At 33.7% G+C, this 16,496-nt stretch overlaps 1 protein-coding gene across 1 annotated transcript in view; it reads right to left on the reverse strand.

Moving 5' to 3' along the window:
- The window catches only part of LOC145263613 (transformation/transcription domain-associated protein-like), a 334,985-nt gene that overhangs the window by 253,484 nt on the left and 65,005 nt on the right, over positions 1 to 16,496 (reverse strand). Inside the window, exons 11-17 of the mRNA XM_080120456.1 lie at positions 14,258 to 14,336; positions 11,714 to 11,918; positions 10,493 to 10,584; positions 8,660 to 8,765; positions 7,646 to 7,920; positions 4,412 to 4,469; positions 509 to 562 (exon numbers count right to left, since the gene is read on the reverse strand). Coding sequence (XP_079976582.1) covers positions 509 to 562; positions 4,412 to 4,469; positions 7,646 to 7,920; positions 8,660 to 8,765; positions 10,493 to 10,584; positions 11,714 to 11,918; positions 14,258 to 14,336 — 869 coding nt within the window. The remainder of the gene's footprint in view (positions 1 to 508; positions 563 to 4,411; positions 4,470 to 7,645; positions 7,921 to 8,659; positions 8,766 to 10,492; positions 10,585 to 11,713; positions 11,919 to 14,257; positions 14,337 to 16,496) is intronic.

Here is a 16,496-nt window from a genome sequence, read left to right on the forward strand (position 1 = left end):
ATTTAAGCAACAAATGTTTTGGTGAAGTTGATATTTTTCTGGATAATGCAAAAATTAGCTTGTTGGGCAGGAAAACCCAATAACACACAAATATAAGTATTAACATTTCTATGAAAATAGTGTCCATTGTATTTTAAATATAGAACTGACCCAAATGAGAAATTAAAAAGTGCTAATAAATACTCAGAAAGCAATATTGTGCTACATGGTAAAATGCTAGAATGCTGGTTTCAACAAAATTTGATTAATATCATTTCTCTGGTGGGGGGAGGGATAGAAATATTTATTATTGAATTGAAAATAATTGATTAATGTCATTTCTCAGGGGGGAAAAAAAAACCCAACAAAAAACAAACTTAGAAATGTTTATTAAAAACAGATTTGTTTAATATCATTTCTGAGGGGGAAAAATAGAAACGTTTATTAAAAAAAATTGCTTCATATCATTTCTAAGAGGAGAAAATAGGAATATTTATTAAAAAAAAATAAAATCAAAAATAAAACTTACTTCAATCGTAATCGAAAAAATTTCTTTGAATGTCTGTGGGTTCATCATTGTAAACTGAAAAAAAAAAAAAAAAGTTCAAACCAAAATAATTTGGCAATTTTGCAGTTATGAAAAGTGGAGAGAAAAAAGAAAATCGCAGGAAAATCTGATCTATAGATCTGCATAGTTTTTCAGTTTTTTTTTTAAATTATTTAAGGGGACGGCTCATCAAGAATTTGTTTACGTTGGACTTGAAAACCACCAAATTGTAGTCAGCTGGGAAGCAGGCAAATGGAAGAGAGTTCCCACAAGCGTGCAGTTCTAAAAAGCTTTGTTCATGGAATGTACATTTTGATTTAGGCACAGATAAAGAGTGGGGAAAATTATTGACAGTGGTTTCAGATAGACAGGTGTTTTTCATGAAAGATTGGCGAGTGAGGGGGGGGGACAGATTTGAGCTCAGACGAGCACTTGCCATGGAAATAACGATAAAACAATGACAGGCTCGCAACATGGGATGATGGGAAACTGCAATGGAAATTCTCTCCAAGAAACTAAACGTTGCGTTTTATTTTTTGCAACTCTTTATTCCAGAGTATTTTGCCCCCTTTTGGGAAGTTGCAACGCTGATTCTGACACCCTTTACACTGAGCCACCACGATCTGAAGACGCCTGTCCCTCTCCCGACTAACTAATTTCCGCAAATCTCAAAAAGACCATCACCTCTTCTAAACGACGTTATTAGCATACGTCACTAAGATAATCACCTGATTTTTTTTTTATGTGTCATTATTTCGAAAGTTGTTAAATTGTTTTGATTGATTGGTTTTACGGCATATCAACCTATGTGGTCATTTAATGCCAGAGTCCTTTTTTTTTTAACTATTTTTTATTGGGGGTGGGGGGACTTTTCCTCCCTTTTTTTATAAAATTGAACTAAGACATTAAATGTTGTATTTATACATGGATGTGTATATTTGGGTGACTTTAAATTTCCTTAAATTTTCTTATATAAATTTACTTTCCTTAGGTATGCTAGAATATTTGTTGAGTTGACCTTTTCAAAAAGGTCCTCCATATTGCTTTCTGTATAATATAATTTTCTAGTTGGGGCGAGGTCATCACACCCAACTAGGATATGTTTTACTGTGAGTGTCTCCTGGCATGGGAGTTAAATTGTTATAACATTTTTAACGTTGCTGGTAAATGTTAAACGTAAATAAATATTTTGATTATTCTAAAACATTTTAGCTGATAAAACTTTTTGGCTTGAATAATTATAATCGTCGACCAGCACCAATTTCAGCATTGCCTGGTCAATATTCAACACCATTTCTTGTCTTGATGAAAAGTTTTAATGTCATAAGTTTAACAACTGAAAAAGAAATAAAATTAAACGAAACCACAACAACTGTCATCAATTGGTTAACTCGTATTTAATTTCCGACAAATCTATTTTTAACTCACTAAAACCGTTTCGAAGTTCATTTCAAAATACTTTGCATCACTACAGACCATTTGATTTCACATGGCTGACAGAATTTTACAAGCCATCTAGGCTGCGATAGAAAATAAAATTAAAAGTATAACAATCATTTTTTAAAAAATGTTATAGAAAAATACCCAGATGAAGGAGAAACATACATCACAACTTGCTTCATTTAGATTCCATATGAGAAAAATAAAGACCATCCGGATTATTTGGAGGTTTCTAACCTCTGACCTTCTTCAGATGTATCTTGTCAAACTCAGTAATTTGGATGGAATTTTGAATGAACCCTTTATTTACTTCATGTAAGCCTCTAACATTCTTCAAGTGCATCTTGTCGAACTCGGGAATGTTTTTATCAAATTCTGATCTCTGCATGGGATTTCAGCTGAAACCATTTTTCTTAATTCATGGGGATAGCATGTCCTCATTCTGTCAACCATGACAGAGTAGAAATCCTAAGTAATTCACGACTGTATTTGAGTATCGCCCACACTGAGGATTGAACCTTCAACCTCCAGAAGAGTGTAACTAAATTTTAACAAGTACTTCTATGCCATGGGTTTGCAAGTTTGACAAGATACACCTGAAGAAAATCTGATATTACATTGACCGCAATGTGAAAATTACACTCAAGATGAGAACAATAGTCCAAAGAATCAAAACAATCCTTATCGAAAATTCAGAAACGTAAGCGACAATGAAATTAAAATCAACGTCTTAGCTGATGTCTCCATGGCGCAACCAAAAGTCGAGAGCGTTGAAGTTAAGCATAATCAAACCAACAAAGACAATGACTTGCAAAATGTCGACCAAAAAAAACCGACCCCTACTTGTACAAAAGTGCCCAGTAGAGGGTGAAGGAATTAATGTTTTTGGACAATTTTTCAATACTTGTCGTCCAAAGGATTGAGCTTGAAAATGATACCGATCTTATGAGGATCTGTTGTGTGTCGAAAGTTTTTGAGAGACATACAAACACACACACATTTTGCCTTTTATATAATAAATAAACTAGCCTGGGTGCCGGGTGTTTGTAGGTGCATGCTGAGAAAAAAGAAAAGAGAAAAAAAAAAAAAGTGGTAGTAGGCAAGCAGGTTTGAACCCATACTGCGAATGAGGAAAAAAACATGAAAAAAAACGTGACATCTTTGCTGTTGCATCCATCGCCAAACTGGAAGTGGCGAAGGCTTAAATTAAGGCTAGTCAATCGAAAAGAGGGGATGAAAAGAAGTGTGTGTGCTTGGGCGGGGATGTTAATCATAACATAAGTGAAGTAAATATTTAAAAAGTTAGGACTTTAAAAAATAAAAAAAATAAAAAACGTAAGGCAAACGAATGATGTTAAATGTAAAAATGGGGAAAACAAAAAGAAAACGAGAATGTGATGGAAAAAGAAAACAGAAAAACGAACGTTAAAACTTCTTTAAAAAATCTGAAAAAAAAAAAATAAATAAATAAACAATGGCTTAAATAACCCTGTTTCAATATTAAAATTTTTAAAAATCAGGAAAAAAAAAATCTCACACCCCGATTCAAACTCAAAACCTTTAGATAATGAGGCCGCGCGTTACGCAACTGAGCTAAGACGTCAACGAAATTGGATCGTTATTTTTTTTAAATTTAAACTAAATCATGTTATGACGTCATTTGCGCATGCGTAGAAGAGAACTTGTCATGAGAGGACGGTTTTTGCTGACCCCTCCCTGTACAAAACTGATGATTTTAGGGTGAAGGAATTAATGTTTTTGGCCAATTTTCCGATATTTGTCGGGCGAAGGTTGGAAGTTTAAAATGATACCCATCTCATGAAAATCCGTGACGAAAGTTTTTGCAAGACATACAAACACACATACACATTTTTTGCTTTTATATTTAAAGATTATTTACGACAAAATGATAAAATTTGTGACAATTTTTAATCATTTTGATATGAATATATTTTAAGTATTTAAAAATTATTTATAGAAATGTAAACCATGAAAGTTTAAATTATTTTTTTGAAATAAAATATTCCCATGTGAATATATTTTAAATATTAAAAAAAAAAAAAACGATGATAAAAATATAAAATTAAAAGTTTGTTTGCTTTTTGTTTCATGATAAAACAAGTAGTTCCATATGGTTTCGTATTTCGTTTCATGCTTAGTAAATTCCATTCCATATTTAGCTAAACCGAGTTCACTTCCGGCATCATAACTTTGCGTACTGAACGTTTTTTTGGATTTATCCAAATGATTCGTCTACAAACTCGATTTTATTTTCTAGTTTCTTTCCTGACAGGCCAAACAGGCATTTCCGTTTGAGTTTTTTTTTCAATAACTACTTATTCACCGTTATATTTTAGACGAGAATTTTAATTTTCGAGTTTTATTCAAACAGACAAAGATGCAGATGAGAATACGAATGACAAAAAAATCAGAGAATTTACTTACGACACCAGCAAAATGTTCTAACACTTCCTTTTCTTCCTTTGTCCTTACACTCTGACCTCTAAAAAGATATAAAATAAAAAATAAATTATATATATATATATCATGAATTATACATATATTACTAGCCTGGGTACCTGGCATTGCCCAAGTGTTTGCAGGTGTGTGTTATAAAAAAAAAAAAAAAAAAAAATAGTGGCAGTAAACAGGCAGGCTTGAACCCGTGAGGCAAAGATGGAAAAGAAAGTGAAAGAAAATCCGACGTCATACAGCTACTCCATGACGCGATCAGAAATTCGGAACGTTAAAATTAGGCAATGTCAATCCGACCGATACGATGACTCCCAAAACTGGCGCGCAAAAAATCAACCCGTCCTTGTAGAAAACTGTCCAGCTGAGGGTGAAGGAATTAATGTTTTCGGCCAAGTTTTCGATATTTGTCATCCAAGACGTCAAGCTTCAAAACGATACTGATCTTGCGAAAATCAGTCACATTTGTCAAGTTTTAGGCAAACGTACATATATACATTTTAACGGACACGGGAGATTTATATCAGATGAATATAAATGAATTTTAGAAATTTCTTAAAAAATCTTTTAAGGTTTTAGAAAATTTATTTTTAGTATTGCATTTTCTTACATACTGTTTTGTATATTCTTTTAGAATTTATTTTTCTAATTTGTCCCTTCTCTCTTATCTTATAACTTCCCCCCTATAAAATAATTTTTTTTCCATTTCTAATCTCAATGTTTATTTTATTTTTTTAATTCCATTTTCACCCCAAACAAGGCACAGTATGATTTTGATGTAGGCGGCTACTATCGGGGACAGTAGTTGCAGGGATACTATGTAGGGAGATGAGCAGCAAGACATTACACATTACACTTGAACTTCTGCATGTCAGTACAGTTGGGGAAGTAGGAAACCGGAAGGAAATTCCAAAGTCTAGCAGTTCTGGGGAAGAAACTACTGGAGTAGAAGGCTTTCTTACATCTAGGGATTTCTACTGTGTACTTGGCTGCTTGTTGGGCTTGTTGTGAGTATTTATATCTAAGGGTTTGCAGTTCGTCAGAGCATTCACCATTAAAATACTTGTAAAACAGGCAGAGGGATGCAACATTTTGTCGATGAGACAGTGGTTGAAGCTCGGATGACAGTTCAGGATCTATCAGGTTGGCGACTCTTTTGGACACTGTTCAAGTGCGAGAGACTAGTAGCAGATGCACCAGCCCAAATATGACAATACTCCATACATGGGCGAATGGTGGCTTTGTAGAGATACAGGCTACTTTCAGGTGTAAGTAACTTTCTAGCATGGTAGAGAGAGCCCACCTTCCTCGCAGCGGCTGTGGCAATGCTCTCAATGTACATGTTCCAACTCATGTTTCCTGTGAACGTTAGGCCGAGGCGCTTGTAAGAATTACTTTCAGATAATGTATCTTTAGTCATAGCTATTGGTGGTTGCGAAGGTTTCTTGTAATTATTGAAGGAAACAAGCTTATTCTTGGCAGCATTGAATGTGACCATCCATTTTTGTCCCCATTCCACTACAGATTGAAGGTCTTCCTCTAGAGTTTTTGCCATTTCCTTAGATATGTATTCATTTGTTTTCCCTTCGTGCCTGTTATAGAGCGTGGTGTCATCAGCAAATATACTCAACTCCGAGACTATTTTGTTGCCTTTTTACCTTTACTTTTGTATAATGCCAGCTTTTTTCTCCTTTTCTGACAAGAAGCATTTATCTTGAAAATGCCATGGCTTAAAGAGGTTTCTCCCTTATTCCTCTCAGTCTGACCCGATAGTGTGATAAAGCCCCTATGTAACTTTACGCTTTATCTTCAAATACGAAACGCCTTAAATAAATTTCCAGACTTTTTTGTATGGGCACTTTTACTGATAGTACACAAATGAAACTATTTTCCTTCAAAGTAATCTCCTCCGGCCGCAACACACTTGTATCATTCCAACAATTTCTCTTGTGAGAACATGTCAATGACTCGTCAGTCTCTTTCATCTCCTCAATTATCTCATAACGACAGCCTCTAAGGATTTTCTTGCATTTAAAGAATAACCAAAAGTCACATTAAAATTTGCATCGATTGGGAGATGAAGGCATTTTTTGCTGCTGAATCTGCTAATTCATTACCTTTAATACCGGAATGGCTCGGTATCCAGCAGAAAATGATTTTTTTTACTGTTTAGTTCAGTTAATTTTTGGAGTAATTTTGCGATTAGGGGGTTGTCCATCTTTTTATTTTTATTTAAATCGCTTTTAGAGTAGATTGGGAGTCTGAAAGGATTATAAATTTGTTTTTTTTTTTGTTATCGGAGGTGAGTTTGAGAGCTAGGATTAGAGCATGTATTTCAGCACTGAAGACTGAGGTTTCTTTTGGGAGGTTTGATTGTTTTTGGATTTATTGAGTATTGATTTATTGAGTATATTCTGCCCTAATTACCGAGTTCGATAGAAACATTCCCAAGTTCGACAAGATACACCCGAAGAAGGTCGGAGGTTACATCAACCAAAACATTGTGAAAATCACACTCATGAGAACAGTCGTCCGATGAATCCAAATAATACCTTTTTTTAAGCTAGAATTTATTTTTCTACATAGTCACCAGCATTCTCAGTGATCAAAGCGTAGTATCTGTTCTTCAGATGCGGCACTTCCATATTTCCCGTTCTCTTTCAGTGGAGGAGAAACCTTCACGACTGAGATAATTTTTTATTTTTGTATCCTTTCTCCACGTTAAAAAATGACCCTGGTGTCTAACTGCCCCGTGGGGAGGCATTGTAAATAGGTACAATATCTGTAACAGAGAGAGGAAACCTTCAGGTCATGAATGCCCAAGTTTAGTTATAACAATGCAATTTGCAGTCCCCCGTCCCCCTCTCATGCATTCAGGTGGAATAAAATATCGGAGGCATTACTTAGGAATGTCCTTTATATACATAAATACACAAAAAAAATTTATATAAACACACAAAAAATTTATATACATAAATACACAAAAATTTTATATACATAAACACACACAAAAATTTTATATACATAAACACACACAAAAAAATTATATACATAAACACACACAAAAAATTTATATACATAAATACACAAAAAAAATTTATATACATAAACACACACAAAAAATTTATATACATAAATACACAAAAAAAATTTATATACACAAACACACACACAAAATTTGCTTTAAAAGGCCAACAAATTACTTACACGGCTGGTCTAACTATAGCTTGTCCTGACGGAGAAACATTGACTGTATAAATATCCAACGATTGTAGGGCATAGCGAACAAGCCGGATGAAAACCAAAATTTCTTTTGGCAGAAACTGCTTGTTCTGTACCAGCTGTAGTTCAGGTCCACCTTTGCAGGCAATGAGACCCCAGGTTATCGTCTTCACTCCGCAAACAAGCGTCTTTACTAATCCACGGCAATCAGTCACTGAATACGTATTGTACTGAGTTGCAGTCACACCAAATCGAGTATGCTGGACAAAAAAAAAAAAAAAAAAAAAAAAAAAAAATTTGAAATGGTTTTAAAAATAAAAACAGAATAATCATTAAAAAAAAATTAAACACAAGTTACAAAGTATCTAACATTTTTTATTATCAAGTTGAAACTGTAACGACTAAAAATGTCTTACGATACAAATTCAAAGAAGTTGTTTTATTTAGAAAACAAAATGTTGGTTGGTTGTTTTTGTTTTACAGCATATCAACCTTTTTCAGGTTATTTAATGCCGAATCTAGTTATTTTGAGGAACAATTTTTAATGGAGTATATTTGTTTAAGTCGGATTCTATTTAACCCATAGTTGAGACCCTAACAGGTATTAACACTCCGGGTCAGAGTGGACCTGAGAGCAATGGCAATTAAAGGGTGGCTCCACCCTCCCCAAAGCTGCAAGGTGGGGCCTCACCATCGGATATAGTTTTAGGTCATATCCAGGACCGTTGTATAAAGGGTTCTTTTTACATCTTTTTTTTCAGATATGAGAGTATGGTGTGGGGATTGTTTTTATCAAATAACTCTTTAATATTGTTTTCTTTGTAGAATCGATTTCTTACTGTTACAAAATCAGTATATTCAATTAATATGTGTTTGATTGTTAGTGGTGTTTAACAAGGTATACAGATGGGTTGACTTTCTTTTTTTTAGGAAATATGAGTGGGTTAAGTGAGTATGGCCTATTGATGGATGGGAGGGAGGAGGGAGAAAAAAACTTACCTTTTCATCTTTATCTCGATTATCCAACAGCAATGTTTTTGCATCTGCTGTCGATTCTTGTTTGACATCTGGAGTTTTATCATTTGTAGCCTGATTACTTGGTCGGCTTTATAATAAAAAAATTTTTTTTAAATCAAATTCCAAAAAGTAATTTTATTTTTCTACAGTAAAAGTAATTTTTCAAGGCACCTTCAGAATAAAAACGAAAATTGCAATATTGAATTACACCTAAAACCGATTGTGTTTACTTAATTGCCATGTTGAAATTAGTAAAATATCCAAAAATTACAATAAAATGATAAAATAGAAAATTAGTTTTCTTCAAAAATTACAAGTTTTACTTAAATGATAGACAAGGGGAGATAACTGCATTCTCTTGTTACAATAACAAAATTATGTGGAACAAGTGAAAAGAAAAACGTTTGATGTAAAAATGCAGTAACACGTTACACCATTATTTTTTTATAAAAAACTGCAGAGAAAATGATAAAATTGTAAAGAGTTTATCATTTAAAAGAAATTCATCGTGATGAAAAATAAAGATATTGGTACAGCTATATAGGGGAAGACAGCCATGGAGAAAACATGGGGAAAGGGGAGAGAAAAAGAGTTGGGGGGAGAAAAGAAAAAAGTGAAAAAGTAGGAAGGGGAGTGAAAAGAAAAGGAGAGGCAGAAAAAAAGTGGAGGAGTAAAGAAGAGGTGGAGGAGGAGTAAAGAAGAGGTGGAGGAGGAGTAAAGAAGAGGTGGAGGAGGAGTAAAGAAGAGGTGGAGGAGGAGTAAAGAAGAGGTGGAGGAGGAGTAAAGAAGAGGTGGAGGAGGAGTAAAGAAGAGGTGGAGGAGGAGTAAAGAAGAGGTGGAGGAGGAGTAAAGAAGAGGTGGAGGAGGAGTAAAGAAGAGGTGGAGGAGGAGTAAAGAAGAGGTGGAGGAGGAGTAAAGAAGAGGTGGAGGAGGAGTAAAGAAGAGGTGGAGGAGGAGTAAAGAAGAGGTGGAGGAGGAGTAAAGAAGAGGTGGAGGAGGAGTAAAGAAGAGGTGGAGGAGGAGTAAAGAAGAGGTGGAGGAGGAGTAAAGAAGAGGTGGAGGAGGAGTAAAGAAGAGGTGGAGGAGGAGTAAAGAAGAGGTGGAGGAGGAGTAAAGAAGAGGTGGAGGAGGAGTAAAGAAGAGGTGGAGGAGGAGTAAAGAAGAGGTGGAGGAGGAGTAAAGAAGAGGTGGAGGAGGAGTAAAGAAGAGTTGGAGGAGGAGTAAAGAAGAGTTGGAGGAGGAGTAAAGAAGAGTTGGAGGAGGAGTAAAGAAGAGTTGGAGGAGGAGTAAAGAAGAGTTGGAGGAGGAGTAAAGAAGAGTTACACCATTATTTTTTTATAAAAAACTGCAGAGAAAATGATAACATTGTAAACAGTTTATCATTTAAAAGAAATTCATTTTGATGAAAAATAAAGATATTGGTACAGCTATATAGGGGAAGACAGCCATGGAGAAAACATGGGGAAAGGGAGAGAAAAAGAGTTGGGGGAGAAAAGAAAAAAGTGAAAAAGGAGGGAGGGGAGTGAAAAGAAAAGGAGAGGCAGAAAAAAAGTGGAGGAGTAAAGAAGAGGTGGAGGAGGAGGAGTAAAGAAGAGGTGGAGGAGGAGGAGTAAAGAAGAGGTGGAGGAGGAGGAGTAAAGAAGAGGTGGAGGAGGAGTAAAGAAGAGGTGGAGGAGGAGTAAAGAGGTGGAGGAAAAGGGAAAAAAGGAAAAGGGAAAAAAGGAAAAGGGAAAAAAGGAAAAGGGAAAAAAGAAAAAGGGAAAAAAGGAAAAGGGAAAAAAGAAAAAGGGAAAAAAGAAAAAGGAGACAGCTTACCATTTTTGTAAAATTTGTGGTAACTGAGATTTTGAAATGGTCAAAAATTTCAACACAAAAACTTCTAGCATACGCATGAACAATTCACGTCCCTGAAAAAAAAAAAAAAAAAAATATTTTCAAATGTTTCAATGCATGAATACACTTGTTTGGCAAAAAATGATTCTTATGCTGCTTATTTTGATCAATTTTTTTTTGAATCGTGATATGTTCATCTGAGTTTAAAAGTTAAAAATCAAAAGAACTTGCTTGTCAACCCGACACACACACACACACATATATATACATACACAAACATTACATACATTTACAGCGTCCCACCCCTACACAGTAGAGATCCCTAGATGCAAAAAAGCCTTCTACTCTAATAGTTTCTTCCCCAGAACTGCTAGACTCTGGAATTCTCTTCAGGGTTCCTGTTTCCTCAACAGTACTAACATGCAGAAGTTCAAGTGTAATGGGAACAGACATCTTGCTGTTCAACTCCCTTCATAATATCCCTGCAACATGTCCCTGATGGTAGATAGTAACGCTGTGCCTTGTTTGGTGTGAAAATGAAATTAATAAAAAAAAAAAAAAAAAAAAACATATATATATATATATATATATATATATATATATATGTATATCTATATAAAAAATAAAAATTACAATTAAATTTACCAAAATGATTCAAGATGGTAAAATTAAAGTATATTATAAATATTAAAGAATTAATATTTATAAAATTATCCCAGCCAGATGTAATGGAAATTCTTTTAACTTTCTTGAAGATTTACATTTGGATTTTACCATCACTAGATTTTTTATCTTCCACCAGACTATCCATTCACGTGTAATCACCTTTTTCTACACCATATTCCCTCTGCTTCATTTTTTTGTTATCAAGTAAGATTTTTGACTTACTTGTTGTTTCATCAAATACTTCTGCATGCAAAATCCGATCCTGCATTTTGCTAATTCCTACTCTCTGATGAGAAGGAAAGTATTTCTTCGAAACTCCGCGGATTAAGGACTATCCATTTATCTAGTGTTTCCTTTTCAGATTAAATATGTTTTTAACTCATTTCAAAGTGTTTTTTAACATATTTTATTAACTATTTGCTCATTATATATATATATATATATATATATATATATATATATATATATATATTACTTAGAGTGTAGGCAAACTAAACCAAATAGAAAAAGAATAGGAAATCTGTTGTGTCTACTCACATTGCCACTTTCTTGATCACTCTTGGTCCGAATGCATTCAACAAGATTAAGGAGTAATTTGCACGACATCGTTTGGATACTACTCGGCAACGATTCATCATGAACATTCTTGGCAAAAACATTCACCGCCAAAGAGAGGTCATTGAGGGGTAAATTCTGTCGGACATGATGAATTAGATCAGCAAGCGTGCTGTACGCAAGAGGCCTGAGAAAAAAAATATAAATGTTTCATTATGATTGATTCTTCTAGAGAAATCAACATATATAAACAAAAAACAATACAAAAAAAAATTTTTTAAATAAAAGAAAATCTTTGAAATATATATATATATATATATACTAGCGAGGGCTACCCGGCGTTGCCCGGGTGTTTGGAGGTGTGTGTGGAAACTCCAAGGGTGGGGAGGTTAAAAAAAAAAAAAAATATTTTGGTAGGTAAGTATGAGGATCGAACCGAAACCCTTGAGGCAAAGTTGTAAATTAAATTGTGAAAAAAAACCCCAAAAAACTTGCGACATTAACCATTGCCCCACCGCGAGATGCTAACGGAAACACGTTTGAATTTATTTAATTACTTGGATTTAGCAGGTGCCCGTTTTAATGACTTAATGAGGTCAAGTTTGACTGCGGGATAGTATTTCATTTACTGCGGGAACGCTTCCCCAGATGTTATAGGAAAAAGACTAACCCACATGCGACGAGCGACAAATGTTGAATACTTATCTTTCCAAAGTCGAGCAAATTAAATAGACAGGCGAGGTTCGTTGTTAACTGTGAGATATTACGATTTATGTGATATAAAAAGTTTTAAGTTGTTAGGCAAGCGACCGCTTCTCTGAAAAAAGCCTTTTGTAGACATACAGAAAAAGCGAACACACATACAAACATACATTTTCGCTTTTATATTTATTTATATATATATATATATATATATATATATATATATATATGCACACACATCATGGAATGAAAACCTTGTATTTCAAAAATCACATAAATTGATCAGTTTGATTTTTAACCAAGAAACTAAAATTTTATGAGTAAGCAAAAGGAACCATCTTGTGTTGTCATTTTGAATAAAACAAGCAGATAAGTCCACAATAATTCAAACTTACAAGACCAGCCTTGTAATGTTAAAGATTTAATGTTAATGATTTTCTAAACCCCCCCCCATTTTTTTTTTTTTTTTTTTTTTTTTTCTAGGACGGATTTGTATATTATGAAGAATTTCTGTATTGCTTTTTTTTTTGTTTTTTTTTTTATTCTGGTTGAACTTGCACTGCATAATTTTATATGGCTATCATTTATTCTTAAAACAAAATTAAAAGATAGGCAGAAAAATATAAAGAAATTGTTACGTTGTTAAACATGTAACAAAATTTGGGTTCTGGAACAGAATTTAATCGTCCAGAGCCAGGTTTTGAATCGGCCACCACAACATTTCTTCAAGCTTGGTGGTGGTGGTGGTGCTGGGTCAATTACTTCATGGGTATGCAGAGATGGTCGGATAATCTCCCTCCAATTTGCGTAGGTCACCTGCCTAAATAAGCCAAGTCTCGCAGCTATAAAAGAGAATGGCACGGACAAGGGCCTGGTCGATCCTGACTTTGGTGTTCAGCCTGATTTCTTTTCGAGACCAGCAATCGAAGTCGACAGAAGGCAGTGTAAACCTTGCTGGTGCAGTTGATGTTGTCGGGTTATGTAAACACTGGGTAGAAAGCATTTATTCAGTTATCTATCTAATCGTCTATCTCTCTATCTAATCGTCTATCTCTCTATCCAGTGGAATAAATAACAGATTGAATCGTGGGGAAACAATAAGTTGAGCGAGCGAGTGTGCAGGTGCAGAAAGTGTCAAAGGGTCATGTTGTAACATGTATCAAACTATGTGACTGATCAAGTTGCACGCAAAATTATGCGAATGGGGTCCAGAAGTCATGTGTCAAGGGTTCCGTTTGAATAAGCCGAGTTAATTTTAGTGAGTTGATTTTCGAGACGCCAAAGAGACAAGATGGGTTAAGCAGAGGGGGAGATGGTTTCCAAACGGATGCAGAGAAAAATCACAAGCCAAAGATAGTCATTTAATCCAGTTCCGTTGTTGTGTAATGCCTGGGAGCGAATAAAGAAAATATATATAAAAACAATCTTGGTTCCTGTCTCGAAAGCATCTTTGCTAAAATAGGTTTCAGCATGAAAGCACAATGTTTATTCAGAAGGAAATATAGAAATATTCAAAACACGGAAAGTTCTTGGAATATTTTTTGCCAAAAATTTGCTTTAAAATAAATATTCCATGCATGTCAAGAGTAACCAATATTAAAAAAACTAAAATTATGAAAATTCTACATGATTTTTGGAATAGAATATTTTCTTTCCATCATAAATTCATATTTTGCTTTTATTTTTGATAGCGGGAGAATTCTGGATCAGCACCAAATATTCCTTTTTTCAATTGTTTGGGATTTTCGTTTTACATCAAAACTTGTGATTCAACAGCGACGACAAATACATGTATCGACTGAGAAGAAAAGGGTCAGAACGAACCTGTGAGATTCCTGTGCAGTCCATCCACTGCCAATGACCACATTCTCCTGAAACATTTTATCTATGCAAGGCACAAACTCTGAAAAAGATAATTTGTATATGTGAAAAAAAAAAATAAATAAATAAAATAAAATAAAGAAAAAATAAAAAAATTTTTAATTAAAAGTAATTAAAATAAAAATAGAAAAAGTAAAAAAGAAAAATGAAAATTAAGAAAAAAGAAAATGAAAGAACAAATGAAAGAAATGAAAATTTAAAAAAAAATGAACAAAAAAATGAAATATTAAAAAAAAAAAAAAAATTAAAAAAAAAAAATAACTAAAAAAAAAAAATAGAAAATGGGAGAGAGAAAAGGGTTACAGTATTAATGTTTTGTACATTTTAAGTTAGGAAACAAATCAGGAAGTGGGAGGAGACAGAAAGAGAAAGGGGTAATGGGAAGGGGGGGAAAAGGTGGGTGGTTGTTAAGTTTTGCAAAAGGAAGTAGAAAAACAAAAAGCATCAATGTTAGCTGCATTTCGTCTGAGGAAGCCAATATCTTCAGACAGCCTGACCTGGTAGCACCAGCAATCTCCCAGAATATAACTTTTACCACTGAATTCCACCAAGTACTCTATCTACTACGCCATGAGTCCTTGTAGACAATTCTAGTATTAATTTTAATACCCTCATGGATTAAATAAATGGTTCCGTTCGATTCCCCGAGTTTCACAAGATACACCTGAAGAAGGTCGTCGGTTACATCAACAAAAACGTTGTGCAAATAACACTCAAGTTAACAGTAGTCCGAAGAATCCAAATAATATAAATCCTTCGTACTTGTTCTGTCAGCCACACTCAGATGGCCATTCAAAAGCTGACCACCAAGGGTTAGGCGTCTTCCTGAGAATTCAAAAGATCTTTATGAATTTCGCTTCCTATACTGATGAACCATTTCTGACCATTGTTAGGATTTTAATTTTTTTTTTTTTTTTTTTTTTTTTTTTTTACTTCTGCGTGTTTTTATAAATCACTTCCTAACACTCTGGGGAAAGGGGGATCATTCATAGTATCGCATTAATATCAAGAGAGTTGGGAGCATTCAGCTTTTACAAAGGGAAAAAAGAAAAAAGTAGAGTCCAAAGAATCCAAATACGAATCCTTCTAGACTTGTTCTATCAGTTTGCAATTCAAAAACTGACCACCAGGTGTCTTCCTGTCTTGAGATTTCAAAAGATTTTTTTTTATCTCACTTCCTATACTTTGTTACGCTGACGAACCATTTCCTATCATTGTTAGGACTTAGTTTTTTTTTTTGTTTTTTTATACTTCTGACATTTAAAATTTAAACTTTCAAAAAATCTTTTTACTAATATCGCTTTCTATATTTTGTTCTGCTGAGGAACCATTTCCCATCATAGTTATTTTTTTTATTTGTTTATTTTTATTTTTTTTTTACTTCTGACACTTTAAGAAATTTTCCCTTTTTTTATGAATCGCTTCGTAACACTGATGGAGTGGGGGAGGCAGTCGTAGTATTGCACTATCATTTTTTTTTTTAACAAAAACACCTTATTTTCTCGAACTAACATGTAAATATAATATCAAGAAAGTTGGGAGTTCCGTATCGAGTGTTTACATCCAACTTGAAAAAAGAAAAGAAAGACGAGAGAAAGTAAAGACGAGAGAAAGTAAAGACGAGAGAAAGTAAAGACGAGAGAAAGTAAAGACGAGAGAAAGTAAAGACGAGAGAAAGTAAAGACGAGAGAAAGTAAAGACGAGAGAAAGTAAAGACGAGAGAAAGTAAAGACGAGAGAAAGTAAAGACGAGAGAAAGTAAAGACGAGAGAAAGTAAAGACGAAAGAAAGTAAAGACGAAAGAAAGTAAAGACGAAAGAAAGTAAAGACGAAAGAAAGTAAAGAGCATGAAAGTAAAGAGAATGAAAGAAAAAGAAAAAGAAAAAACGAAAGAAAAAATGAAAGAATCAAAGAATCAAAGAAAAAAAAGAAAAAAGAAAAGAAAAAAGAAAAGAAAAAAAAAAGAAGAAAAAAGAAAAAAGAAAAAATAAAGAAAAAAAGAAAAATAGAAAAAAGAAAAAAAGAAAAAAAAGAAAAAAGAAAAAAAGAAAAAATAAAAATAAAAAATAAGAAAAAATAAAAAATAAGAAAAAATAAATGAAAAAATAAAAAAATTAAAAAGAAAAGAAAAAAATAATAAAATAAATAAAAGAAAAAATAAAAAAGAAAAAAGAAAGAAAAGA

The sequence above is a fragment of the Euprymna scolopes genome, chromosome 39 (assembly GCF_053919585.1).
Source record: "Euprymna scolopes isolate OS-2025 chromosome 39, ASM5391958v1, whole genome shotgun sequence".
Classification (NCBI taxonomy): Eukaryota; Metazoa; Mollusca; class Cephalopoda; order Sepiida; family Sepiolidae; genus Euprymna; species Euprymna scolopes.